This window comes from Sphaeramia orbicularis, chromosome 22, assembly GCF_902148855.1.
Source record: "Sphaeramia orbicularis chromosome 22, fSphaOr1.1, whole genome shotgun sequence".
NCBI lineage: Eukaryota > Metazoa > Chordata > Actinopteri > Kurtiformes > Apogonidae > Sphaeramia > Sphaeramia orbicularis.
In genome coordinates this window covers 1,779,897-1,807,212 of record NC_043978.1, presented here as the reverse complement: position 1 = coordinate 1,807,212, position 27,316 = coordinate 1,779,897, and the positions used below count along the sequence as shown (strand labels likewise).

Below are 27,316 nucleotides of genomic sequence, written 5' to 3'. Positions count from 1 at the left end.
AGGAAGTGGAAGTGTTTGGGAACGACAGCAACTCAGCCACGCAGTGGTAGGCCACGGAAACTGACGGAGCGGGGTCAGCTGATGCTGAGGCTCATATTGCGAAGAGGTGGACGACTGTCTGCAGAGTCACTGGTACAGACCTCCAAACTTCATGTGTCCTTCAGATTAGCTCCAGAACAGTGCGCACAGAGCTTCATGGAATGGGTTTCCGTGGCCGAGCAGCTGCATCCGAGCCATACATCAGCAAGTGCAATGCAAAGCGGTGGATGCAGTGGTGTAAAGCACGCCACCACTGGACTGTAGAGCAGGGGAGGAGCCTTCTCTGGAGTGACCAATCGCACTTCTCCATCTGACAATCTGATGGACGGGTCTGGGTTTGGCGGTCGCCAGGAGAACGATACTTGTGGGAGCGCATTGTGCCGAGTGTAAAGTTTGGTGGAGGGGGGGTTATGGTGTGGGGTTGTTTTTCAGGAGCTGGGCTGGGCCCCTTAGTTCCAGTGAAAGGAACTGGGAATGCTTCAGCACACCAAGACATTTGGGACAATTCCATGCTCCCAACTTTGTGGGAACAGTTTGGAGCCGGCCCCTTCCTCTTCCAACATGACTGTGCACCAGTGCACAAAGCAAGGTCCATTTGGACATGGAGGACAGAGTCTGGTGTGGATGAACTGGACTGGCCTGCACACAGTCCTGACCTCAACCCCATAGAACACCTTTGGATGAATTAGAGCGCAGACTGAGAGCCAGGCCTTCTGTCCAACATCAGTGTGGGACCTCACAAATGCGCTTCTGGAAGAATGGTCCAAAATTCCCATGAACACACTCCTAAACCTTGTGGACAGCCTTCCCAGAAGAGTTGAAGCTGTTAGAGCTGCAAAGGGTGGAGCCACGTCAGACTGAACCCATAGACTAGGAATGGGATGGACCTGACATTCACATGAGTCAAAGCAGGTGAGAGAATACTGTTGGTAATATAGTGTATCTTGGAAACATTAGCTGATCATCAGTTTTATCATATTTTCCAGTTCATCTCATCAAAGTATGTAAGATTTAGACAATTTCATCTCTGAAGCAGACAATTTCCAAAACTGTGCAGACCAACGGAATCATTTAATCAAACTGAAGAAAATAACCAATACTTCCAGCTCTATTCCAAGGTTATCATTTACGAAAACTAACGAAATGACAAAAACTAGAATTGTAAAAACATTTTCATTAACTGAAATACATAAAAACTATAAAAAAAAACAAAAACAACTGAAACTGTATTGTGTGCTTACAAAACTAACTAAAACGAATAAAAATTACGGATAAAATTCCCTTAGTTTTCATCGTCAATGTCGGATTGATACAAAATAGATTTATTTCCCTCAAGCAATTTTAGCTGCTGGCACCATATGATATTTAACAGTCTGTCACTTCTCCTCACTTGTGGTTTCCAGCCGTCTTCTGGTCCCCACTCTACCTGGAAACATGGAGACTAAAGTTGGGAGAAAGCAGCAGAGTCCTGTCTGGGATTTATGTGAATACGACGGAGAAGAAAAGATATAAAGAAACTAAAACTAAACTAAAACTAAGCATTTAGAAAATAATGAAAACTAATAAAAACCAGCAAACCTGCTGTAAAAACTAATTAAAACTAAGTGAATTAGAGAAAAAAAGTCAAAACTAAATAAAACTAAACTATAATGAAAAATCTAAAACTATTAGAACCTTGCTCTATTCCATGCATTACATTTGGACACATTTAAGAAAGCAGGATCATTTGGAAACTATTTATTGAACATTTGCAACCAGATATCAGTTAAATACAGAACTTTCATGAGTCTCTCTACATTCCCCGGCAGCGGGGACTGGCTTCACTTCATTACACTCTGAAAGGAGGGAATGTTACAGGACTTGGTAAGGCGCACACTGTGCTGGAAGTCATTTGGCTTTCTGTCTTCTGATAATAAAGAGAAATGCAATCTTTGTCAAAAGTCCAACTCTGCTTCCTCTCCTCCCCTCGCAGCTATTTCACCTGCGGTCAAGTGTTCAACCCCCCCCCCCATGTTTTCCTGTACAGACCATGGCAAAATAACACAAATAAGAGGCGAGAAGAGAAAACCTGTAGACGACTGAAACACACCTCTAATGAACGCAACATCAGGTGTAAAACCATGATTCAAAAGCTAAAAGTAAAATGATAAACATGAATATATTAGAAAAATGGCAATTTGTCGTTAATAAACACCTCGCCTCACCTACTCCCAACAAGACCAGGATTATAAATTAAAACTGTCCAAATAAAATCAACCTTTGAGCCCGTTCAGTTCCATTTCAAGACTGGAAAATCCTCATTGAAATAACAAATGGCACTTTTCAGTCTCTTGAACTGGAATCTAGAATCTCGACTCCAATGGAATCGATCCCAACCCTAAAAATCAACTCTTTCTAATTTACATATATGGGTCAGGCGTCTCTTCAAGCTTCCACCGTTTCGAGGACTGTGGACACGTTGGTGGTCTCTGAGGGCTAGGCAACAGTTTTGAAGGTCTGCAGTATGAGGTTGGTTTGGTGGATGAGTCGGTTTGCGCTGATGAACACATTTATCGCCCTGCGAATAAAGCACACACATTGAAAATTGAACGGCTGGTAAAATACTATAATATTGTTTGTTTTTTTCAACTTTCTTTATTGAAATTAGAACAATGATGACAACATAAAAGTCATAGACAGTATCCAATATGTGATGTCAGAAAAAGAACACTACACCTACACCCACATGTACACACAAAAAACAACAAAAAACCCAACAATAAAAAAAAATAAAATAAAATAAAAATAAATAAATAAAAAAAGGGGGGGGGGGGGGTCTGCTCCTATTTACTTAGTATTAAAGTAATCCAGTTTCTCTCAACCTTGGGGTCGGGACCCCACATGGGGTCACCTGGAATTCAAATGGGGTCACCTGAAATTTCTAGTAATGGATAAAAAAAAAACTTACTAATAAAACTTATATGGTGAGTTGACAGACAATCCCAATCCATAAAAGACATGACAAAATGTGAGTGTGAAACTGCAGCACTGTGGTTCTGATCTGTGTCAAATGTTCATTGTGGTCAGTTTCAGATGCTGCAGCTCTTTCACAATTCATAGTTTCAGTTCTTGTTTGTTCAGTATTAATTGTCCTCCTTGTGAATCACAGCTGGACTGACTGGACAGATCCTGACCAAGGAAAATAAAATTCTCCCTTTGTGCAGTAATCTACACCTGGATTTACTGTCTCTGTCCACAATAATATACATTATATAGACTAAATGTCACCTAAAATTAATGTTTATTTGCAACATAGTATAGCAAACTATTACATGATCACAAACAAATTTTAGCAAAAAACAAAAAGTCTCCATTTTGAATGTCTGGGGTTGCCAGAAATTTGTGATGTTAAAATGGGGTCACGAGGCAAAAAAGGTTGGAAACCACTGAAATAATCTATAAAGGGCTGCCAAATTGAGTAAAACAACTTTACATTATCTTTTAGTGAAAATTCAATTTTCTCCAAAAGTAAGTGTTGCATAATGTGTTTGAACGGAACCTGATGAGTTGGAGTTTTGTTATTCCAGTTTAACAGAATAAGGCATCTGGTGTAGTCACAAACTCAGAACACTCCTCGGTTTCATACTAAGGGCCACTCCTGTTGGTTCCACACCCAACATTATTGTTATTGGGTCTGGAGGGATCTGTCTGTGAAAATATTAGACAAATTGTCTAAAGTTTCAGTCCAATAGGTAGTGATGTTGGGGCGTGTCCGCAACATATTAAATTGTTCTTATTGAATTTTTCGACATTTACAAAGAACAAACCCACATACATACCCCCCCCCCCCCCCCCCCCAGCACACCGGCTGTAGATAAAATATAATTATTAGTATTGAAAAATGGTAACTTAATGGTGTAAAATCGTTTCATTTAAATACACACATATATATATATATATATATATATATATATATATATATATATATATATTTAAATACACACATATATATATATATATATATATATATATATATAGACACACACACACTTATTTATTTATTTATTTATTTATTTTAAAAACCATGAGTTATATATCACCCTCAGTACTGTCTCTGTCCCCTTTAACACATGAACTTCAGCTTTGTTAAAGGAAATGACTGGTAGAATAAGAGTGGAGCATAGAAGCTGGTGTTTAGTTGAACAAATGGTCAAACCCACCTGACGCCCTTCAAACAAATACAGGTTTTCCTTTTACATTTTTCACAGAGTTTCTACAAGCTTCTGCAAGTTACATTTAAGACTTTTTAAGACCTTTTTAAGACTAAGACAGAATTTAATTCCTATTTCTCGACCATAGTGGCAAAAATGTATGACTCCTAGATTTGGAACATTATTTATTTACTCCATTGCCTTGATTCGCCCTGAGTAATGTCTCACAGGGCGCTGCAAAGTTAGCTATAATCTGTTCCTAATTTCAATATACATTTTCAGTTTGGAACAGAATAAACTAACATTACTTACTTTGCAGCTTGGACACATTTAAACACAACAAGTTTATGGTAACATAACTTAAGACCCAACATCAAATTTAAAACCTTTTAGAGATTTTTTAAAGGTACTAAATGCTACTTTTTAAATTCAAGACTTTAAAGACTTTTTAAGATGTTGCAGAAACCCTGTGCACAGATTGTGGTTGTTGATTCGGAATTTCATGAAATGGTCTCATTGCATGACTCTGCAGAGGGTTTGAATTAGAACACCTGGATACAACAACTTGTTGGGGAAAAAAAACTATTGCTGATGTTTTATGAGTGCATTAGATCTCTTCAGCCTTGTCTTTTTATTATTTTTCACTTCTCGCTGTAAAATGTGCACATTTTTAGCTTGTTTTCTCATATTTTAGTTGTTGACAGATGCTGTCCCTTTATCCTGTCCTTCAAAATAAGAGTACATATGACAAAACTATAGATTGTGCAGTAAAAGCTTATTCCTGTTATTAAATATGTGCATTATTTACTGGTTGTTTGTGGTTTGGTTTAAGTATTCTCTAATTTCACTTTTTCTTTAGTAACAGATGAACTGAATTCAGAATGTTTTTAACTCTAAGTGCCAGACAGTTAAGGGGCTAATAAGCCTTAAAAGTGCCACAGAATTCGGCCGTTTTTCAGTATTTCGCGTCGTTTTTATAATATTTGAAGAATCCTGCAGGAAACCGCTCGGTAACATCCGACCGATTGCTGATTAGATCCAAAACGCACCGGACGCAGCCGATTCATTATTGATCGTAATTTGCATAATTTATTATAATAATAATAATAATAATAATAACCTATATTTATATAGCACTTTTCATACATTAAAAACTGTAGCACAAAGTGCTTTACATATCAGTTTAAAAATCAGTACCGCCCCCCACCCACACCCACCCACATCCACCCACTCACACACACATATACATGCAAACCCACAAGCTCACGCATACTTAAGAAGACTGACTGAGCACGGGTAGACCAGAACAAAAATGTACAAGTAAAAGTAAAACATCAGTTTAGGAGGCGCTGTCTCAGGGAGCCATCTGCACCAGGAGGCAGCCGCCGACCCCGGTGACCAGGCACCAGCAACACAGCCCCACATCCCAACTAGTGGGAGAGGGCCAACTGGGACCCCCACCCACCAGAAAGGAGCGGACCCCAGTGAGAGAAGGCGCCACAGCCCCCGGAGTCCACAGCCGCCCCCCGGCATGGAGGGCTCCCTCTGATGAAACACCGGAGAATAAGAAACATTAAAAAGATATAAAAATATTATTCGGTCGCGTGACCTCAAATTCCCGTCTGCTTGGTCTCAAAAGGGGGACACAGAAAGAACGTCATCGAAATGTGAGCAAGAAATGGGGGTGGATGGTTTGTTTGTACACAAATGTGGCGTGTTCTCCAAAGCCGATCTGATCGGCCCGTGGCACTTTACAGGTTGTTTTCGTAAAGCCGATTTAATCGGCCCATGGCACTGAAAGTGTTAAATAGTCGCAAAAGAGAGAGCAATAAAGAACACATTTCATTCATCTGTTTAACTGAACATAAAATTATTTCTGCAATCAAAGTGTTTCATTAAAAACTATTGTCGTGTGCTATGAGTGAAAACTGAATGACTGTTTAAAGACAGAATATGGTGCTTGCTGGTGTATTTCTGTTTCAGTTCTCTGTCTAAAATATCCAAAACCAACACCAACCGAAAACTATGAAAACAAGTGGTTCCAAGCACAACAAACCCCACCCCTCGAAAGTATTGTAGTTTATTTTGGCATTGATCCAGCTGATGTCATCATGTCTATGCGTGTGCTGATGTCAGCATAAACACACAGCATAGACACATTTCGTCCATTGTAAATAAATTGGAAGAAAAAAAAAGATTTTAAAAGAATCATGAAAAATTTTAACTTTGACCTACTTTTACCAAAATGTAATCACATCTATTCTGGGTCACTGGTAATCTATAAACCCAATCTGGTATGAATTCAACCAATAGTTTTGCTGGTAAAGTGTTAAACAAACCGACCCAAAAACAGTACCCCTTGCCTCCCCTTTGGGGGGGACATTAGGGCTGCACGATTAATCGATTTTAAATCGAAATCGGATTTTTAAATTAGGACAATTTTTAAAAAAGACAAATCGTCAAATCGATTTCATCTTTCTCACGCCTCCAGGATACCGTAGGCTTTTCCTCCTATCTGTGACAGCGGTCTTTCACAGAAGTCTGTGTAATGACCACAGATGTTAAATCTGTGAATGAACCCACAGTTGTGATACCAATGTAAGACGTGGCTTCACGCATGGATCCCGCAAGTGAAATATAGCTGCATGGGGATCATTCATCTCCCGTTGTCCCGGATCTGTACCGTACTGTCTTCTTTCGATCTGGGTCCGGGTCGTGGGTCATCAGCCTCAGCAGAGGAGCCCAGACAGCCCTGTGCCCACACACATCCACCAGCTCCACAGATATAATCCCTCCAGCGTGTCCTGGGTTGGTCTCTTCCACGCAAGGATCCCCCAATTTAAATAGAACCACATGGGGATCACTCATATTACGTGGTCCACGCGCGACGGATACCTGTCACCGACTTACATTGGTATCCCTTCTGGGTCCAGATATCCCAAAAAGAAAAAAATAATAATAATAATAACACATATACATATATATATATATATATATATATATATATATATATATATATATATATATATAATTTTTTTTTTTAAATAATTAATTTAGTTCTCTTACTTGCTAAATTTTTCATTCCCAAATGTAAGTTCTGTAACATAAAACCAAATATTATTTATTTTTTGAAAGATGTTGAACTTTATTTAAAGCTGTTAAGATAAATCTGGAAACAAAAAGGCTCTAAAACCATCAGTATTTACTCTGATTTGGAAATTGTATTGTAGTGTATTCCCTCTGGCAAACTTATTTTATTTTCTTGTTGTATACATTGTACTCTACTTAGTTCAAAAAAGATTTAATGAAGAAAAAAAAACTTCTGTGTGTTCATCACATGATACCATCACAGATTTGACGTAGGGACCAGTGGCTTGCATTATGGGCTGCTCACGAAAACGACATGCTGACTTCTGTTGTCTTTTGTAGTTTTACTCAAAAATCGAAATCAAAAATCGAGTTTTTCAAGGAAAAAAAAAAAAAAATCAAGATTTTATTTTTTGCCAAAATCGTGCAGCCCTAGGGGACATAAAACAACACTATATCTCCACATTTCACTGTTAAACAGAGCAGCTTGTTCACATTGTCAGTGACTATTTGCCATCATGAATAACATGTTTAGAAACAAAGTTAGTGAATGTACCTCACACATACTTGAAGACAGTCAACAGAGTCCAAAGTCATGTCCTCACATCGCCAACAACAGCCAAATAAATCGTTAGCCTCGTAACATACCTGCCTAAGTCACATTTTTTTAAGGATATAGCAAATATTGCAAAATTGAAGCAGCAGTGTGAGGAGAGTAAAGTTATGCAGATTTCACAATATGGCCAAAAATATGACTTAGGCAGTTATGCTGAGGCAAAAGAAATGCATCTACGATGACAATAATGAATCCTCACGAACTGTGACCAGTTGCTATTTCTACCTGTTAGACCTCACATGTTCAGTTTAGGATTAAAACAAGCCTCATGTTGATTAAGACAAACAGTGCTTTTGTTTGGAAAACCCAGACCAGCTCAAAAAGCAGTAAGCTGACACATTCAACACTTTTAGTGTCAAGTTGATACTTACTTTCCATCTTTGAAGTATGTTTTGAGGGTGTCGCTGAAACTTTTGGAGTATTTCACGAACTCCTTTTTCTGGTGCTCCAGAGCCTTAAAAACATAAACACAGGAACATTATTTACATGTGATTGATTTAATCTTTTTTATAACCCTCAAAGACCCAAACATCCCCCACCGACCTAAAGCATCTACTGATCTAAACTGTTTATTACCTGCTGATCCATTAATCCTTTCAATACATGTCAATAATTGGTGTAAAATACAGTTCTTCATCTTGTCATGGTCATCAGATAAGACCCATTTGGACATTCAGAGGCTCCATAGTTATCATGGAAACGCCATCATCTTCTATAATAGGGGTTCCCAAAGTGGGGGTCGAGGGACGCCAACAGGGGGGGTCGTGAGATGATTTTCTAAATTCTCTTAATGTGCCACCTAAGGTGAATGTAATGGATTATCAACAGCATTGTGACATATTTCCACTGAAAGTAGGAAGTTTGCTCTACAAATCATCAGAAGCATGGGAAGTGCTTTTATTTTAGAAGAACCAAACTCAGAACAATGGCACATGAACATTACCTTGTCAGTGACAAACAGGTAAGGCATTGTTCTGCCTACAGGTGTCACATTAATAAAAATAAACATAAAAAGGCCGATAAACATTGTAAAAAACAGACACATTAACCTAAATAAACATTAACATAAACCCCCCTTTAACCTCTGCACATAAAACAGAAAACAATGAGTGAAATGTCCAGGACCCACAATGCAATGCTGCAAATATGCCACAGTATCTTTGTGAGTCCTGTGGGCACGTTTTCTTTCTTTCTTTTTTTTTTTTTTTTTTTTTTTTTTTTTTTTATGTTTTTAGTCACTTCGGGAATAGCGGGGTCGTCAGTCTCTGGCACCGTTATTTAGGGGGTCGTGAGTTTAAAAATTTGGGAACCCCTGGTCTACACATCTATTCCCCAGTAAAACCCATGGAGTTGGATCACTGACAGTGGATGGACACACTGGGTTTATGTTCAGTTAGTGAGAGATTCGACTGAAAAAGTCACTTTTTCTTCCCTTTTCTCTGTTTTGATATAATAACCTCTGAATTTACACTGAGCTTTAATGAACATCTACATGATCAGTGAATTTAATGTAAGAAAATACCTGATTTTCACACAAAAAAGCATATTAGAAATGGTGATAAATCAGGGGAAAAATGTATTTGGGAACTGCCGCAAAAGTAGCAGTGGGTCTTTATGGAATAAACTTTTAAAACTAAAAAATACAGGTGTGACAAAAGTGCACATTCAACAGAAGTACAGATACTATAAAAATCAGTTCAGCCTCTTTATTGCATTAAAAGTGCAGCCTCTGAAATATTCAGAGTGTAAAAGTCTAAACCATGGGTCGGCAACCTTTGCAATCTAAAGAGCCATTTTAGGACAGAAATAGAAAAACAAAACTGTCTGGAGCCAAAAGATACCCTAATATCTTTCCTCAAATTGGTAACTGTTCAAGAAACTCGTTAGAAATAGTTTGGACAGAATATGTGGAGAACAAATCAAAGTTTGAGTGCATTTACAGAAGAAATTACAAAGAAATTACAGAACTAAAGAAAACTGTGATATTTTTGTCATTACTTTCATTCACAAATCAACTGGTATGTGAAGGCTTTCTTTGCAATGAAGAATACAGATGAATACCTTCAGTGTCATCATAAAATTAAAAAGTAATCTTCTACTACTACTACTACTACTACTACTTTTTTAAACAATTCATTTGGAGTATAGTCTACATTTTTATAACTACATAACATCAGAATCACTTTACTATAATATCACATCATGAAATCACTATAATAGAAAAATGTGTTTAAAAAAAAAAAAAAAATATATATATATATATATATATATATATATATATATATATATACACACACACACACACACACACACACACACACACAGTTGAGGACAAAATTATTAGCCCCCCTATGAAATTTTAAGTTTCTTCAAGATTTTCCTAAGTACTTTTTTACCAGAGCAATGAATTTTCAACATAGAATTTCTGAACATACTAGTTTTCTTTAGAAGGCACAAATTATTTATATTTGCACACCAAAACAGCATTATTTAGAAAAAAACTAAAATAACCAGGGACATTATTATTAGCCCCCTTTAAGAAATGACCATTTATTAAGTCATGGCACAAACCACTTTTGTGCAATGATGTGCTGTAACTTCACAGGTGATGTGTTTAAAAGTGATCAGGTGAATCAAGTGATTTCACTTAACATTTAAGTTAACATGGTACAAAAGCCTCAGTATGGCTCATTGAGCTGTCAGTTGAGAAAGCACCATGCCCAAAACTAGAGAAATCTGTTTGGACCCGAGAAAAATGATTATTGATGTAGACAAAGCAGGAGAGGGATGCACAAAGCAATCCAAGCATTTCCAAGTGTCAAGAACTGGAGTGAGAAGTAGAATCCAGAAATTCAAAAACAGCCACACAGTACAGAACAAGCCTTGCAGAGATAGGAAGTGAAAGATTTCAAAGACCCTGGAAAGAAAACTAGTGAGAGATGGGTCTAAAGACCCCAGAACAACTGCCAAGACACTGGTGAATGACTTGGCCACATCAGGAATCATAGTCTCTAAGAAGACAGTCACTATAGCTCTGAACTGGAATGGACTGAGAGGATGCAGACCAAGAAAAACTCCACTTTTGAAGAAGAGACACCTTTAAGCCAGACTTAAACATGCTCAGGACAACCTGGAGAAACATTCTGCATACTGGAAGTGTGTCCTATGGTCTGATGAGACTAAACTAGAGCTCTTTGGCCATAGAGGCAGCGTTTATGTTTGGAGAAAAAAGGGAGAGGCATAGAACCCAAAGAACACCGTCCCTACAGTGAAACATGGTGGTCGGAGTATTGTGTTGTGGGGATGCTATAGTGCATCTGGAACTAGAAATCTGGTCAAGGTGGAAGGAATCATGAACAAAGAAAGATGTGGAGATTTTGAAAGAAAACCTTAAGCAGTCAGCAGTAACACTGGGTCTGGGTCATTGCTTCATCTTCCAATATGACAACAATCCAAAACATACATCTCTCTTGGTGAAGAGCTATCTTCAGAAGACCAAAGTGAATGTAACTGAGTGGCCTGCACAGAGCCCCGACTTAAATCCCACTGAAAATATTCGGGGTGACCTAAAAAAGAACATCCATGCCAGAAGGCCACCAAATCTGGAGGAGCTAGAAAGATATGCCAAAGAAGAATGGGCTGGGATTCCTCAAAAAAAGTGTCAGAGACTTGTAATAAAAAAAAATACTATGACTGCAGGCTGTTATCCAGCAAAAAGGATACACAATTGACTATTAGGATCAGGGGGGCTAATAATTTTGACCCTGGTACTTTTTGTTTTTTGTGGAATATTTTAATTTCTGTGTGCAAACTAAAATCATGTAAGCATCCAAAATAAAACTAGGATATCTAAAAAAGCTGTGTTAAAAATGTGTTGCTCTGTGTAAAAGCACTCGGGAAATACCTTTAAAACAATGACATTTTTGTAGGGGGCGAATAATTTTGTCCTCAACTGTATATATATATATATATATATATATATATATATATATATATATATATATATATATATATATATTTATGTATAAATAAAAGTGCTATTCATTTCCTTATGGTTTTTGACATAGCCACATTGAGCCACTGTAAAAGGGCCCAAGAGCCGAATGTGGCCCCAGAGCCACAGGCTACCTACCCCTGGTCTAAACCATCATAATTGTTGTCTCCTTATGTCTTTCACATAGCTTTCATTGCTACATCTTTTATGTTGTGTTTTAAATCATGTTTGTCTTGTTCCATCCATTGGAAAGATGATCAATCAATGTGTAAGACTGAATCCCAATTCACACCTTGACCCCTCCCCCTTACCCCTCCCCCTCCATTTTGCATGTACACATGAAGGGGTAGTGTTTTCCCAATTCTCAATTAGATGGAGAAGAAAAAAAGTGCAGCAGTGATGAAAGAAACACACAAATGTATAGATTTTCAGCTTAATCATTTGATCATCCGTTTAATGCCATTTCAATATGTTATAGACTGCATTTTTGTGGTTGATAGCCGCAAAAAGACGACCAAAGCCCATGGAACAGAGACGGTTACAGTTACTGACGGCATGGGGGAATTCTGTCGGAAACAAAGTTGTCATATCTGTTTATAGCGGCATCCATGACTGCTGATGGTGTAACACACAGATGTCAAACTCCGGTCCTCGAGGGCCGGTATCCAGCATGTTTTAGATGTTGCCCTCTTCCAGCACACCTGACGGTTGTTATCAGGCTTCTGCAGAGTTGGATGATAGGCTTATCATTTGAATCAGGTGTGTTGGAAGAGGGAAACATCTAAAACATGCAGGATACCGGCCCTTGAGGATCTGAGTTTGACACCCCTGGCGTAACAGGTCTGGAAGGGTTGGACCATTTCATAGCAGAATGTTTCAACCCCTACCCCTTGCAGCTCCATTTCAAGGGGTAGTGTCAAGTGCAAGGGCCAAGGAGGAGGGGTAAGGGGGAGGGGCCAAGGAGTGAATTGGGATTGGGCCTGATTGTTACATTAATTTAAGTTGAAATCAGACTTGATTTTGCTAATGTGCACAATGATACAAAATATAAGTAATGGATAATTCTCCTCTGATACATTCAAACAAAAGTAACAAGACTTGAAAATGTCAATAGTGAAAGTGTTGATATTTATGTCAAAGTAAAGGTAAGTCTAATGCCATCGTATTCATAGTCAGTCATATCATGCCTCTAAAATAAGAGTGTGGATGTGTGTTACTCACTCTGCGATTCTGGTACTGATATTTTTTAATGACGTTGTTGACTGTGTCCAGTAGCTCTTTTATGGCACTGGCTATGTCTCTGAAGGAAACAAGCAAGGAACAAAAAAATGAGAAGAGAACACAGATTAGACAACAGCATCGTGTTGATCACACTGACTTGTTAATGTTGGCTTTGTATCGACTTTAAAATGTATCATATCACAGTGACAGTAGAATAATATCGATTATACACACGAGAAATCACTGAGGAGAAGGTACATTATTAAAGAAGTTAGAGGAACTGAACAAAGTACACTCTGCACCGTTTGTTTTAATGTGAAGCTTACTACCGTTTGTTGATTGGTAAATTAGTGCACATTTAGTGTTTTGTGACGCCTCGGTGTACGTTGGTACTCACTTGATAGTCTGTAGGAAGCGTACTCTGTCATTGATCTCATCTGGGATTTTGCTGAGGATGTGTTTCAGAGCTCTGGCCTTCTCATTTAGGTCCTGGAATTCCTGCTCAGGCCGGTCAATCATGAACTCTGCAGAGAAAGAAAAGGATGATCAGCAGAGTCGCACAGAAATCTGATGATGAACGCTTCACGACTGACGGTAACGACTAAGAATGCAACACTGGTGTTTTATAGTAAAAGAGAGAGATCGGGGAAGGCATTATGCTTAAGAAACACATCATTATCCATGACATAAAAGACACATTAAAACAGCAAAAGAAAGGTACAACAACAGATAAATGAAACACATTAAATAAGAAATAATGTGAAATTGCTGTTTGACTAAGACCAAAAGAACAACACCGGATAATAAAAGTATGTTTTGAGAAACGATTCACGAGTTTTGTGGAATGGTTAAAAGATAAAAATAGCCTGGTTGGAGGTCCTTTGACAACGGGCTGGTGTATAAGGTTAGAAAAACTCCAAACAACGTACCATAAGGCCTTAAAAGTCAAAGATAAAGCATTAAAATTAATTCTAAAACCTACAGGCCGATGTGGTGGCGGTTACATGGCCACTTAAGGTCAGATTTCTCTAGAGCTGAAGCTATAAATTATTCTTAAAGTTGATTAATCTATTGATTATTTTATTTGATTCAATAAAACTATTATTTAAATAGGTAAAAAAAAAAATCAAAAATGTGACAAATGTATGTCTGAAAATGACAAAAAAACCACAAAAAGTATAAAAGTAAAAAGATAAATAAAAATACCTATATAGCAATAACAGCAGCAAAAAAATAAAATAAAATAAAATAAATAAACAAATATATATATATATATATATATATATATATATATATATATGTATCTAGAAACAACAAACAAGTCCAATACATCTACAAACAATATGTGCACTGCAGTCTTCAATAGGGCTGCAACTAATGACTATCTGAATAGTCGACTAGTTGGATTACAAACTGAAAAATCGAAACAAAAGCCCCCCAAAAACAATGGCTCTTATTCCATTTCCTTGCAGCAATAAAATACTGTAGGGCCAGACTGGATGTCAGAAGGAATAGATGAGAGTTTATTCCACACTGGTCACTTTATTGGAAGAACAGTATTGGTTACTGCTGGCTGTAACCACGGAGACATAAAGAAAAATGAATGGGCAAAAAAAAAAAAAAAAAAATCATGAGCCAACTGTAAAAATACTCTTTTGAGTTCATATATTTGTAGATCTGAGCTGAGCTGGAGGGAGCAGAGGTTCAGATGATCAGGTTGTCTTTGGGAGGGACCAGGATGGATCAGATCAGGAATGAGGACATCAGAGGAACAGCACATGGTAGATGTTTTGGAGAAAAAGTCCGAGAGCTCAGACTGAGATGGTTTAGACATGTACAGAGGAGGGATGGTGGATATATTGGTAGAAGGATGATGAGGTTGGAACTGCCAGGCAGGAGGTGTAGAGGAAGACCAACACCAGGTTTATGGATGGAGTGAGAGGACATGAAGGTAGATGGTGTGAGAGAAGAGGATGCAGAGGATAGAGTTAAATGGAGGAAGATGACTGGCTGAGGTGACCGCTGAAGGGAACAGCCCAAAGGAAAAGAAGAAGTGTAAGAGTGGTGGATTATTTCAAGTCATATTATTTAAACATATCCTAGAGTGAAATATACAAATACACCCAAATGGTGCCTTTTTTATTATTGTTGGTTGATATACAGCATACAGTCTTTAAGAGAATATTTGAAATCATTTTGTCTTCAATGAATGTACCCAAAGAGAGAAAAAAATAAGAGATATGTAAACTAGCACACATTTCTGAGTTTACAAAGTACACCTGAATGCACCAAATTAGGGCTGCATGATTTTGGCAAAAAATAAAATCCAGAGCTTTTCCTCTAAAAACTCGATTTTCGATTTCGATTTTTGGGTAAAACTACAAAAGACTACAGAAGTCAGCATGTTGTTTTCGTGAGCAGCCCACAATGCAAGCCACTGCTCCCTACCTCAAATCTGTGATGGTATCACATGATGAACCAGCAAAAGTTTTTTTTTACTTCATTAAATCTTTATTGAATGAAGTAGAGTATACAAACAATGCATACAAGAAAATAACATAATAAGTTTGCCAGGGGGAATACACTACAATACAATGTCCAAATCAGAGGAAACACTGGTTTTTATAGCCTTTTTGTTTCCAGATTTATCTAACAGCTTTAAAAAAAGTTCTTTCAAAAAATAAGTAATATTTGGTTTTGTGTTACAGAACTTACATTTGTGATTGAAAAATTTAGCAAGTAAGAGAACTAAATTAATTATACAAAAAAAGTTTTTTTTTTTCCTTTTTGGGGTATCTGGGCCCAGAAGTGATACCAATGTAAATCAGTGACAGGCATCAGTCGTGCATGTGTGGACCACATAAGATGAGTGATTCCCATGCAGTTCTATTTAAACTGGGGGATCCGTGTGTGGAACAGACCGACCCAGGACACACTGGAGGGATTCTATCTGTGGAGCTGGTGGATGTGTCTGGGCAGAGGGCTTTCTGGGCTCCTCTGCTGAGGCTGCTGAGGCTGCTGACCCTGCGACCCAGACTCGGATCATAAGAAGACAGTCCGGTACGGACCCGGGACAACGTAAGATGAGTGATCCCCATGCAGCTATATTTCAATTGTGGGATCTGTGCGTGAAGCCACGGCTTACATTGGTATCACAACTGCAGGCTCATTAACAGATTTAACATCCGTGGTCATTACACAGACTTCTGTGAAAGACCGCTGTCACAGATAGGAGGAGGAGCCTACGGTAGCCCGCAGGTGGGTGGCCCGGAGGCACGAGAAAGATGAAGTCGATTTCACGATTTCCCTTTTTTAAAAATCGTCCTAATTTAAAAATCTGATTTCGATTTAAAATTGATTAATCGTGCAGCCCTACACCGAATAGAACAAAATAAAACAAATCTTACCAAAACATGGACGTGTTGAGTCATTATACCCCAGTTTAACCCTTTCAAAACAATTCAATGCTTAATTTAAAACTTTTGAAGACTTCTTACAAATCCACTGGAAACCTCCATGTACATAGAACCCACCTTCCACGTCATCGGCTGCCATGCGCAGTAGGGATTCGGTGAAGTTGATTTGGACGTTCTTTTTCTCCAAGATCTTCATGATAATGTCCTGAGTCAGACCAGGGTTCTCTCTCTCAGCCTGGTAGAACGAGAACATGGCATTAATGGATATTTTACTTCAGAAGCCCTATCAACTATCATTCCTCCTGAATGCAGATTAATTGAAAATGACAGGTAGGAGGTAAAGGAGGTAAATTTGTCAATTATTTCGATCAGACAGGGTAGGATTAGTGGATCAACAGGTATTAAACATTTTAGTTGAGTAGATGCTTTTGGTTGCCAGTGCCTGTTTGGGTCTTTATGGGTTAATAGTGTTTGTGTGATGACTGCTGTCAGACATCACATCCAACGACACCTGTAAGGTTCACTATCCTACCTGAGCTCATTGACTTGAATGTCAATCATGGAAATGGAAGTTCATAATGAACATGTGAACTGATGTATACTAGTCTTTATATATATGGCTTGCTCTGATCAAATGCGTCTCACCTACAAACAGGAGGAGAGCAAGAAGCGGGCCCACAGGGAGTTAAAAGGGATTTGATATCTGAGACAATAGTAGATTCATTTGCATTTTATTCTTTACTCTGATTTAGGGATTCACTGATCCGACTGTTTCTATCCCCAAAAGCTTATACTGAATACTCTTCAGTGGCAATGGATGAGGTCAAGGCCTTCAAATCTGGGTAATTTACTTTTGTGGTCTCCAAACTGTTTTACATTCATTAGACTTAGGTGCTGCATCAAGGCCTGAGAACAGTAGGAAACCCTGTTATATCACAGAGCATTTTCATTTTTATGTATATATTACTATGACAATTTTCATCTTTTCAGTCATTTTCATCTCGTTTTTTCTTGTTGTGTCTGTTATGTTGTTTATGTCTTTGTTGTTACATCTCTTACATAGGGTTAAAGCCACAATTACCACCTGGATTCTTCAACTTTCACTCAGGATAACTCAGCCTTTAAACTTTAAAGAATTCTTTAACATTACTTATAATAATTGCAAACACCAAGAGATAACATATTTATCATGATCAAATTTTTGCCCATATCACGTCCCCTGACTGGGAAGGAGTATGTTTGGTGCACTCTCTGGGTTCTCATGCCTCTTCATGCTACAGCTGTGCTGTGTGTGCACTAAACTCTTAAAGGTGCGGGAGACTTTCGTGACCAATTTTTCATCAAATCTGTAAAACCTTAGTCATATCCTCAGCATCATGAATCTGTAAGTCTTTCTGTGATTACTCACCTGAATCTCTTGTATTACGGTCAACAATTTCTTAGTGCCATCCACCAGAAACAAACTGTGTGTTTACAAACAGAGCCGGGAGGTAACTCAGGAATATTCAGAATTTTGTCGTGACGTGCATTGTGGGAAAGGGAGGTTTGCACAGCCACCTGACAGCAGCAACGGTAGTACAACCATATGATATTATATGGATGAAACAAACACGACGCTGAAACATAGAAAAGGCTGGAGGAATATGCATAGAGGAAAGGGAGCTACTGCAGTTTCTGTGTCGTGTCTGTAGCAGCTGCTGCTGTCAGGTGGCTGTGCGAACCTCCCTTTCCCACAATGCACATTGCGACAAAATTCCGAAGATAGAAAACTGATAATGGAAACACCGAAATATAGCAAAAACTAAGATCGCAAAAAAGTTTTTACGCTCTCATGAGGGGGTTTTTGAGATGTTTCAATATAGAAGTATTGCGCAAAAGTGTTATGTAAACCCATTTAGTTGATCTGGACCCATGTGGTCCTGGTGGTTCTGCTCAGTCCAAACGTCTCCCCTATGACCCTGTACTCAGAACAGGTGCTTCTAGCTGGTTCTGTCCAATAGACACTGGCTTTAGTAAAGGAACTGCTTCCCCAGGGCAGGACAAGTCTGGGGACACCAGAGGTTCAAGAACACCACGCAGTTCAGTAAATGGTACCCGGGTTACTGGGAAATTCTGGATCCACTACTGGTTTGTGAATTCCTGCTGTCCAATTGTGTCCCATAAATCCATAGTGTGTGTCCATAAATGCGGACTTTTCCTTGGGTCGATTCTCCGTTCCCTTCTTCTGTAGTTGAAGACAGTCAGTGCAATACCTGGAGATGAACCCACACTACAGTGGCAACATCGAGGAGGTTTGGATCCAACTGAGGCAAACATCTGCCTTAAACCAGAACCAAAACACAACTAGACAGGACTGGACCAGAACTAACACATGTGGACAGACGGGACTTTACTAGAATCACACATCAGAACAAAACACTCTTCAATGGAAACACCTACAAGTAGAAATTGGACTTAGTCGAAATATCGCTTTTATTTTTTGGAAAATTGTCATGGAAACCCAGCTACAGACAGTGTGCACACCTGTCTTCAGTGAATCAGATTCAATAATTATGGAAACAACCTTCCAAATATATTAGAAAAACAAGTGAAGACAATCATGTAGTGACATTTCACATTTCTTTTTCAGGGTCATGTGCTGTCATACCTTTATGAAGGCTGCTCTGAGCGTCTGAGCTGCTGATAGGTTGATCCTCTCCAGCTGAAATTTAAAATAAATAAAACACATTTCAAACACTTTAGAACAGGGATGTCACACTCATTTTAGTTCAGGGGCCACATACAGCTCAATGTGATCTCAAGTGGGCTGGACCCATAAAAAATAATAGCTTGATTTAAAAAAAAACAACAAAAAAACAAAACTGAAATTAAATAATGAAAATGATTACATTTACAAACTATCATTTCACAAAAAAGTGAATAACATGAACAACCATGACCAATCTGAAATTTCTTCAGAAAAACAAACGCAATTTCAACAATATTATGCTTCAGTTTATCATTTCTACATGTGCATTGCAGACTGCAGTGGATCTACAAAGGCACTAAACATTTAGTGATAGGCATTATATTGTTAAAATTTTAGAGTTTGGAATTTGGAGTTGTCATTATTTATAGGATATGCTATAATTTTACTGGTCCGACCCACTTGACATCAGATTGGGTTAAATGAGTTTGACACCCTTGACTTTTAATGTCTTCAGTGTAATTTTTGCATTTAGCAAATCCATCCCATGGGCCAGACTGGAACCTTTGGTGGGCCAGTTTTGGCCTGTGGGCCATATGTTTGACACACCTGCTTTAGAAGAACATGCATTAGAGTCCATACACTAACAAATACATCTAGTTTTTCACACCACAGAAAACCTCCCAGCCGAAACAGGATGAAAAAACTACATGGTTTCATCCACATACATTGAAGTAACAACGACTGCCCAATACAAAAAGAAAATGCTGTATCATGAGGTCATATTATATAACTGTGGAAAGGTTTTTTAAATGTGAAATAATACACACAAGAGGCAGAGATGTGTGTCAACATCCAGCTGACGAGAGGGTTATGTTGATCTAACTAATTACATTCATTCACTTAACTACCAGTAAATTTATATCTGGGTCTTCTCCGTCCTGTCTGGACAGTTGGAGTTCATAGATTGTTTTAAGCTTCTCTCTATAAAATCTGCAGTGTTTTGAGCATGTTTTAGTTTATCAACTACACGCCATAAATGCTGCCTGTACTTCCTGTAGAAAACTGCAAAAACACTGTAAATACCGTAAGTAATACTCTCTTTTAGTGCTATTATGGCTTATTGTGTGACTTTGTAACTAGTTTCTGTGTTTTGTTTTTTTCCAGTTTTATCTGCCTACTATGCTGCCTTTTGGCCAGGTCATCATTGTAAATGAAAACTGGCTCTCCATTGACCTACCTGGTAACATAAAGGTGAAATACATAAATAAACTTCCATCCTTAAAAAACAAGTTGTAAAAACTAGGGATTGTACAGTAAAAACCTGTTGATTTAATTTTATATGTTCATTATCACCATTTGCTTAATGTTTTGTTCAACTGTTTGTCCTAATTACACTCACTCAACAAGCAGGTCCAGTATATGACGCATTTAATATTTAATAGCCCAGTGAAGCTGGTTAAATTTGTTGGGATTCGGTTGATTCCTAAAGATGAACGACAGTTTAGACTGAACCACATGTACAGTATTAATTAGAACTTCTGAGGACATATCTGTCTTCAGTCACTTATTATGTGCTCTCAGTCATTCTCTAATACAAAGAACCAAACGTATGCCAGGAATACGTATTATTCTTTAAATGTTTCTGAAACAAATAGAATTGTATGTTAAGAACAGCTGCTGCATACTTTCACTTTAAAGGCCAGCTGTCACATCTGTTTTCACCTCTAAGATGTAACATTTGCATTTTCACATTTAGAACTGAGCACCATTTTATGTGCTTTTACCTTTAAGACTAGGAGTTTCTGTGATGTTTGTGTGTTGTTATCCTCGTACCTGAATGATGGCACAATAGTACACCCACAATTCTGCAAACTTTTTTGGAAATGCTATCACACTACTTTAAAACTGGTTTCGAACAATGTTTTTCGGGATGCCTTCAGTCCTAATGAGCTAAAATGCAATTATCTTTCAGCAATTGGAAAGATAATCTCCTCCAGTGTGATTTTTACAGAATAGCAATTAGGGCTACAGTGACTAGTCGACGGCAAAATTAGTCGAAGACTTATTTATTTGTCGACAGGTCGTTAGGGACTTCATGCACTTTAGTTTGACGAAAATGTTTTATTCTATTGCAGCTCTTGAGTATTTAGTTGTTTAACAAACTTTGTTAGACATTGGAATTGTTATGCACAACATGCACTTTTGTTTGAGGGAAAAAAAGCATCTGCAATATTTGTTGAATACTGAATATTGAATTGAATATTTGTTTAAAAACTTTGTTATGCATTCTAATTGTTATGCATCAAATGATCTTGTTAAAGGAAAGAAACTGTATTTTATTGCTGCAATATAAATAAGAGCCAAAGAGCCATTGTTTTTTTTTTGCAGTTCATAATCTGACTAGTCATTACATTGGTCGATGACTAGTTGATTATTGAAATAGTCATTAGTTGCAGCCCTAATAATGATTAAAAAATACTCAACGACACACACAGACAGCTAGTGAATGAACAACTACAGGCCGATCTCCAATCTCCCATTTTTAAGTAAGATAATTGAAAAAGCTGTCTTTCACCAGCTAAATGACTTTTTAACACAACACAACTGCTATGATGTCTTCCAGTCAGGTTTTAGACAGCACCACAGCACTGAGACTGCTCTGACCAAAGTGATGAATGACATCTGTTTGAATACAAACAATGGAAATATGTCAGTGTTAGTTTTACTGGACCTCAGTGCTGCGTTCGATACAGTCGACCACATTATATTACTGAAACAACTGGAGAACTGGGTGGGTCTGTCTGGACCTGTACTAAACTGGTTCAAGACATACTTAGAGAACAGGAAGTACTTTGTGTCATTAGGTAACTTTACATCTGAGCAGACAAGAATTACATGTGGGGTTCCCCGAGGCTCCATCCCGGGGCCTCTTCTGTTTAACATCTACATGCTCCCACTAGCGCAGGTTATAAAGAACAACAATATTAGCTACCATAGCTATGCAGATGACACACAGATCTATATCACAATGTCACCTGGAGACCAAGGCCCTGTACAGGCTCCGGGTAAATGCAGTGAAGAGATTAATGACTGGACGTGCCACAACCTTCTTCAGCTGAACAAAAACAAAACTGAGGTAATTGTCTTTGGAGCCAAAGAGAAACGACTGCAGGTCACCACAGAGCTTCAGTCTATAGACCTAAAAACCACCAACCACGCCAGAAATCTGGGTGTAGTGATGGACTCAGACCTAAATTTTGAAAAACACATCAAGGCAGTCACAAAACCAGCCTACTATCACCTTAAGAACATCTCAAGGATAAAAGATCTGATGTCTCAGCAGGACCTGGAAAAACTAGTCCATGCATTCATCTTCAGTCGGCTTGATTATTGTAACAGTGTCTTTACAGGTCAACCTAAAAATTCCATTAGATAACTGCAGCTCATTCAGAACTCTGCTGCTAGAGTCCTCACTAAGACCAGAAAAGTGGACCACATTAGTCCAACTCTGAGGTCCTTACACTGGACCACATTAGTTCAACTCTGAGGTCCTTACACTGGCTGCCTGTCCGTCAGAGGATAGACTTTAAAGTTCTGTTGCTGGTCTATAAAGCTTTGAATGGTTTAGGACCAAAATACATCAGTGACCTCCTGACTCAGTATGAACCTACGAGACCCCTCAGGTCATCTGGAGCCAGTCTGTTGTCAGTTCCCAGAGTCAGAACCAGACACGGAGAAGCTGTGTTCAGCTTCTATGCTCCACATGTCTGGAACAAACTCCCAGAAAACCTCAGATCAGCTGAAACACTCAATTTATTTAAATCCAGGTTAAAGACCCACCTGTTCTCAGCTGCATTTGAATATAGTTTGTATTCATCAGTTCAGATCTGCACTGTTCCTTTTTAGCTAAAAGTTTTTATCTGTTTTATCTGCTTGTCTGTTTTATCTATTTATCTGATTTTTGTTTGTTTGTTTTTCTCATGCCTTCTGCTGTAATGCTTTTAATGTTTTATGTAAAGCACTTTGAATTGTCTTGTACATGAAATGTGCTATATAAATAAACCTGCCTTGCCTAGTGTCCTTCAAATCAAATGCTAGCATTAATAGAAGTCTTACCTCATTGAAAACTGGATACATCACAGCGTACAGCGTCATGGATACCATGGAGTTTGTCTCCGCTTCATTCTTCATCTCCTCCATTGTCATCCTCCAGAGAGGGGCAGCTCTTGTGGAAAAGGTGAGGAGGACACTGCAGCTCACACACACTCACACATACACTCCCCCACTCACACTCACACACTCTCTGGAAACCACACGGGCTCCACACTGACTGAGTCTGAAAGAAATATCCACGGAAAAATGGAAAATTAGTTTCAATATTATGATAAAGTTAGGTTAGTAAATTAGACAAGTAAAGACGTAATAGTAGTAAATGTTTTCCTCTAAATAAGTCTTTTGACTAATAATAGGACTGGGCAAAAATGTTCAGTACCAGTAAAAACCAGATAGAACAACTCAAATTATAATCACTCCCCTCCTAATTTTTAGATCAGACATTTACAATGATGAAGTTCTGGGGGATATGTAACTTAAATAGAAATATGGTATTGCCTTTGTCCTACTCCAGACTGTCATTATAATATCAGCCTTTAAAAATTCAATATCAGTTGCCCTCTACCAATTTGACACTTTAAAAAAAATTAACTCACATTACACTCAGTCTGGTTAATCTGGCTGTAATCAACGATTGGAATCACAATTCTCTAAACTCTTATGAAATACAGGTGAGTTATAATCCAGGGTTCCTACAGGTTGCTACAAGTTCAGTTTAAGACTTCTTAAGACCTTTTTGAGACTACTTACAACAGAATTTAATGCCCATTTCACAGCCTATTTCACAGCCATACTGGCAAAAATTTGAGACTCACAGAATTCAGGAAAATGTACTTATTTACTCCAACACCATGAGTCATTTCTCACCGGGGGCTGCAAAGTTACCGATAATTGGTTCCTAATTTCAATATAAATGGTTGGGTTGGAAAAGGTGGAACTAAGTAGACTGTTACTTACTTTGCAGCTCTGACATTTAAACACAATACAGCGAACAAGTTTATGGCAACATAACTTAAGACCTATCATATCAAATTTAATACCTTTTAAATACTTTTTTAAGGTATTAAATGCAGATTTTTAAATTCAAGACTTTTAAGACTTTCTAAGACCCCACGGGAACCCTGTAATCAAAGTGTACGCTTTCCTCTACTTTCTTGGTGTGGGTGTGTGATGGCTTTTTGTAGTCATCTGACAAGAAGTATTTTGGACCAAAATTAATACAATATAGACAGTATCTAGATAGAGTAAACACTATTCACATTTTCCTGTGCACACAGCTGCAGTGTTGACTGACTGGAATATTGTTGAATATTTTGTCCTACCAGCAACTGATGGACAAATTGTAATTCTTTGTCAATTGTTTCTCCAGCAGCAAAATACCAAGTTGGAGAAACTCAACAAGGTAATGGAGACTAAACAAAAATAGTTTTATGTAGGTACATCCCAAAAATACAAGGTCACAAGCCTACTGAACTGTACTAGTGACATTAATACTACAAATCTATAGGTTAGTGAAAGACCGTCTGTAAAATAGTCTACTGATACACTGATAAATGGGCCATTTAAAAAAAAATGTTTACTGAACAGGAAAATTCTGACAGCACTGTTATTGTTTTTTTGTTAACCTGATGTGTACAATCCCACGTTAAGATAAATTATATGACAAATAAAGATGATCACGATCTCAGATTGTGAGATCACCCAGACCTAACTGACACATTATGGTAAAAACACTTTGTTTTATTTTTCAGCTGCCTGACATTTTATATATTGACAGACCAGTTTCATAACATAAAATTTACCTAAATAGTTGATTCAGCAATTTTCTTTTAACACTCTGGTATTTTGTTCCAGTCAGGGAAAATAAAACTATTTATCAGAACTTGAGGGTTGCTGTTAATATTGTTTTGTTTGTTTTTTATGAATAAAAGCTGGAATATTGACTACTAATAACTATCTATTGACTACTGAAATTTGGCACAAATCACAAGGTATTTTGAGGTACTTTTTAGTAGGGCTTGCACACTTTGGTGAAGAATTCTTGCTGCCAATATTGTGACAATATATTCAGTTTGGTCCTTTGAAATGCAGCTTATAGCAATTACACAGACTGATACTGCAATTATGTTGACATTTGATGGACTGTGCAGCTCTACTCAGTAATATCAAAACAGTTCATTCAGTACCACAAAAGCTTTCCATCTATTAGAAACTGTATAGTTCTTGCACAGAGCATAAGTCAAAGGAGTAAATTCCAAAATAGCACTGACATTAAACTCTATTGTAATTAATAAAAAAGAAAAACATGGAATTGAATGACCCACAAACAAAGCTGAGTCAGTATTTTTTGAAGTTTAACATTTACAATTGGCCAATAGCTATATGACACTTTGTAAAATATCATATTGGTGCTGGTCAATTAATCCATCTCTAGTACACATTAAAACCCAATTTACAAGTACTTGTAATTTAGCTTTTAATATGGCTACATGGATCTCTGGTGTTGATACTAATCTCACCCACATACCTACACACAGTTCATATGATTATACATACATTTCCTAGTCTAAAGTTCAGTGCCTTCCCGTGAGAAATAACAGATGATTCTAAGAAATAAAATCAGTGACTTTTTGAAATACAAAACGTGACACAAATTCTTTACAACATAGCTCTACTTGCGGTATTTTCTATTGCAACCCATAACAGGCATGTTAGCGCTACTGTATTAATCAAGCTGTTGTAGATAAGTGCTTGGTTTATTAAACTTAAATAAAAGAAGCTTCACAGTTATACATACACTGAATATGAGCAAGCTATGTATCACTAAACTAAATCCCACGCTTCTGTGATAGTTTTATGCAAAAAACAAGCAGTATGACATAAGTCGTATCAGTTCCCTTCTCATGTTCTGGTTGCTTACTTTTATCAACAGTATTGCAACAGCTTATAATGACCAAGAAGACACTGGTAGGAAACTCATGCTAGTGCAGTGCAGGTCAAGTGTTACACCGATAAAAAGAGAAGAATTTAGACATTACGATTTGCTTTAGCCACCAACTCTGGTCTCTATGACCTGCTTAGTTGTCGGAAGATTGTATGAGGCTTACAGTAAAACGACTGTTTGACTACGTTTGAGCCTGACGCGATGGTTGGCTAGCTGGCAGGCTAAAAGGACTAGCAAACTGAATACAGACAGCCCCAGGTAACAGCTACTTGGCTAACTGCGGATAGCTAACAAAGTAGCTCATGAAATTGGGGTTTCTTTACCATGTACGGCAAAGGAAAAACAGCTCTACTGCCAAAACGACCATTGGCTCTGTTAAGTGGAAAATTAACCGCGACCAATGGGTAAAGATATTTAATTGAGGCCTATGGCCGACCCAATCGATGGAGGCGAACTGCTAGCAGTTAACAGGATAGCTCGCGTGCTAGTCCCAGTAAATTATAGACTTGGATTAACTGATGAGCTAAAACAAGTCAACACACAGCGTTATGACACACATATAAACTAGTATAAGCATGTCAAATATGTACTTATATCTACCTTTGGTCTGACTTCTTAAACGAGTTGGTTATGCCGTCGTTTGCCTTTTAGCTTCGGTGTTTTCTTTACAACTTAAGGCGGAAGTTTTTTAGGACTGGCCTGAGCGACATCTTCCGGACTGATGCTACGTAAACATACGGCGTCCAATCAGAAAGCAGATGGACCGAGCTACTGCGGCGTCATAGAAGAAAAGCCAGTCTTCACTGGCTCAGCTTTGTTTCTGTGAAGCATGTCTGCTACTTTGTCCAAATGTACCAGTCCTCTGGGGGAAAGAACACTGTAACTTATTTTTAGGGCCTGCGTAGTTTTTTCGTACTATGTCGGTAGCTTGTATTTTGGAAAATGTTTCAAGTCTGACATCGTAGTCACTTTAAGGATGATGCAGTTTATTGTATACTGACTTTTTG

The 27,316-nt window shown here is 38.0% G+C and overlaps 1 protein-coding gene across 3 annotated transcripts; it reads right to left on the bottom strand.

Moving 5' to 3' along the window:
• Positions 1-1,760: 1,760 nt before the first annotated feature.
• On the bottom strand, positions 1,761-27,033 carry LOC115413437 (programmed cell death protein 10). Of its 3 annotated transcripts, none has more exons than XM_030126286.1 (8): positions 26,910-27,033; positions 23,369-23,588; positions 19,211-19,264; positions 16,681-16,798; positions 13,545-13,671; positions 13,148-13,226; positions 8,304-8,386; positions 2,515-2,596 (listed from the first exon to the last, which is right to left on the bottom strand). In XM_030126286.1, exons 2-8 carry the CDS (start codon positions 23,456-23,458, stop codon positions 2,515-2,517), a joined length of 633 nt encoding a protein of 210 aa, XP_029982146.1. In that variant the 5' UTR covers positions 23,459-23,588; positions 26,910-27,033. The 3 variants fall into 3 exon arrangements, with proteins under 3 accessions (XP_029982145.1, XP_029982146.1, XP_029982147.1); XM_030126287.1 differs by having other exon boundaries at positions 26,900-27,029; XM_030126285.1 differs by lacking the exon at positions 26,910-27,033 and having other exon boundaries at positions 1,761-2,596; positions 23,369-23,458.
• Between the last annotated feature and the right edge of the window lie 283 nt (positions 27,034-27,316).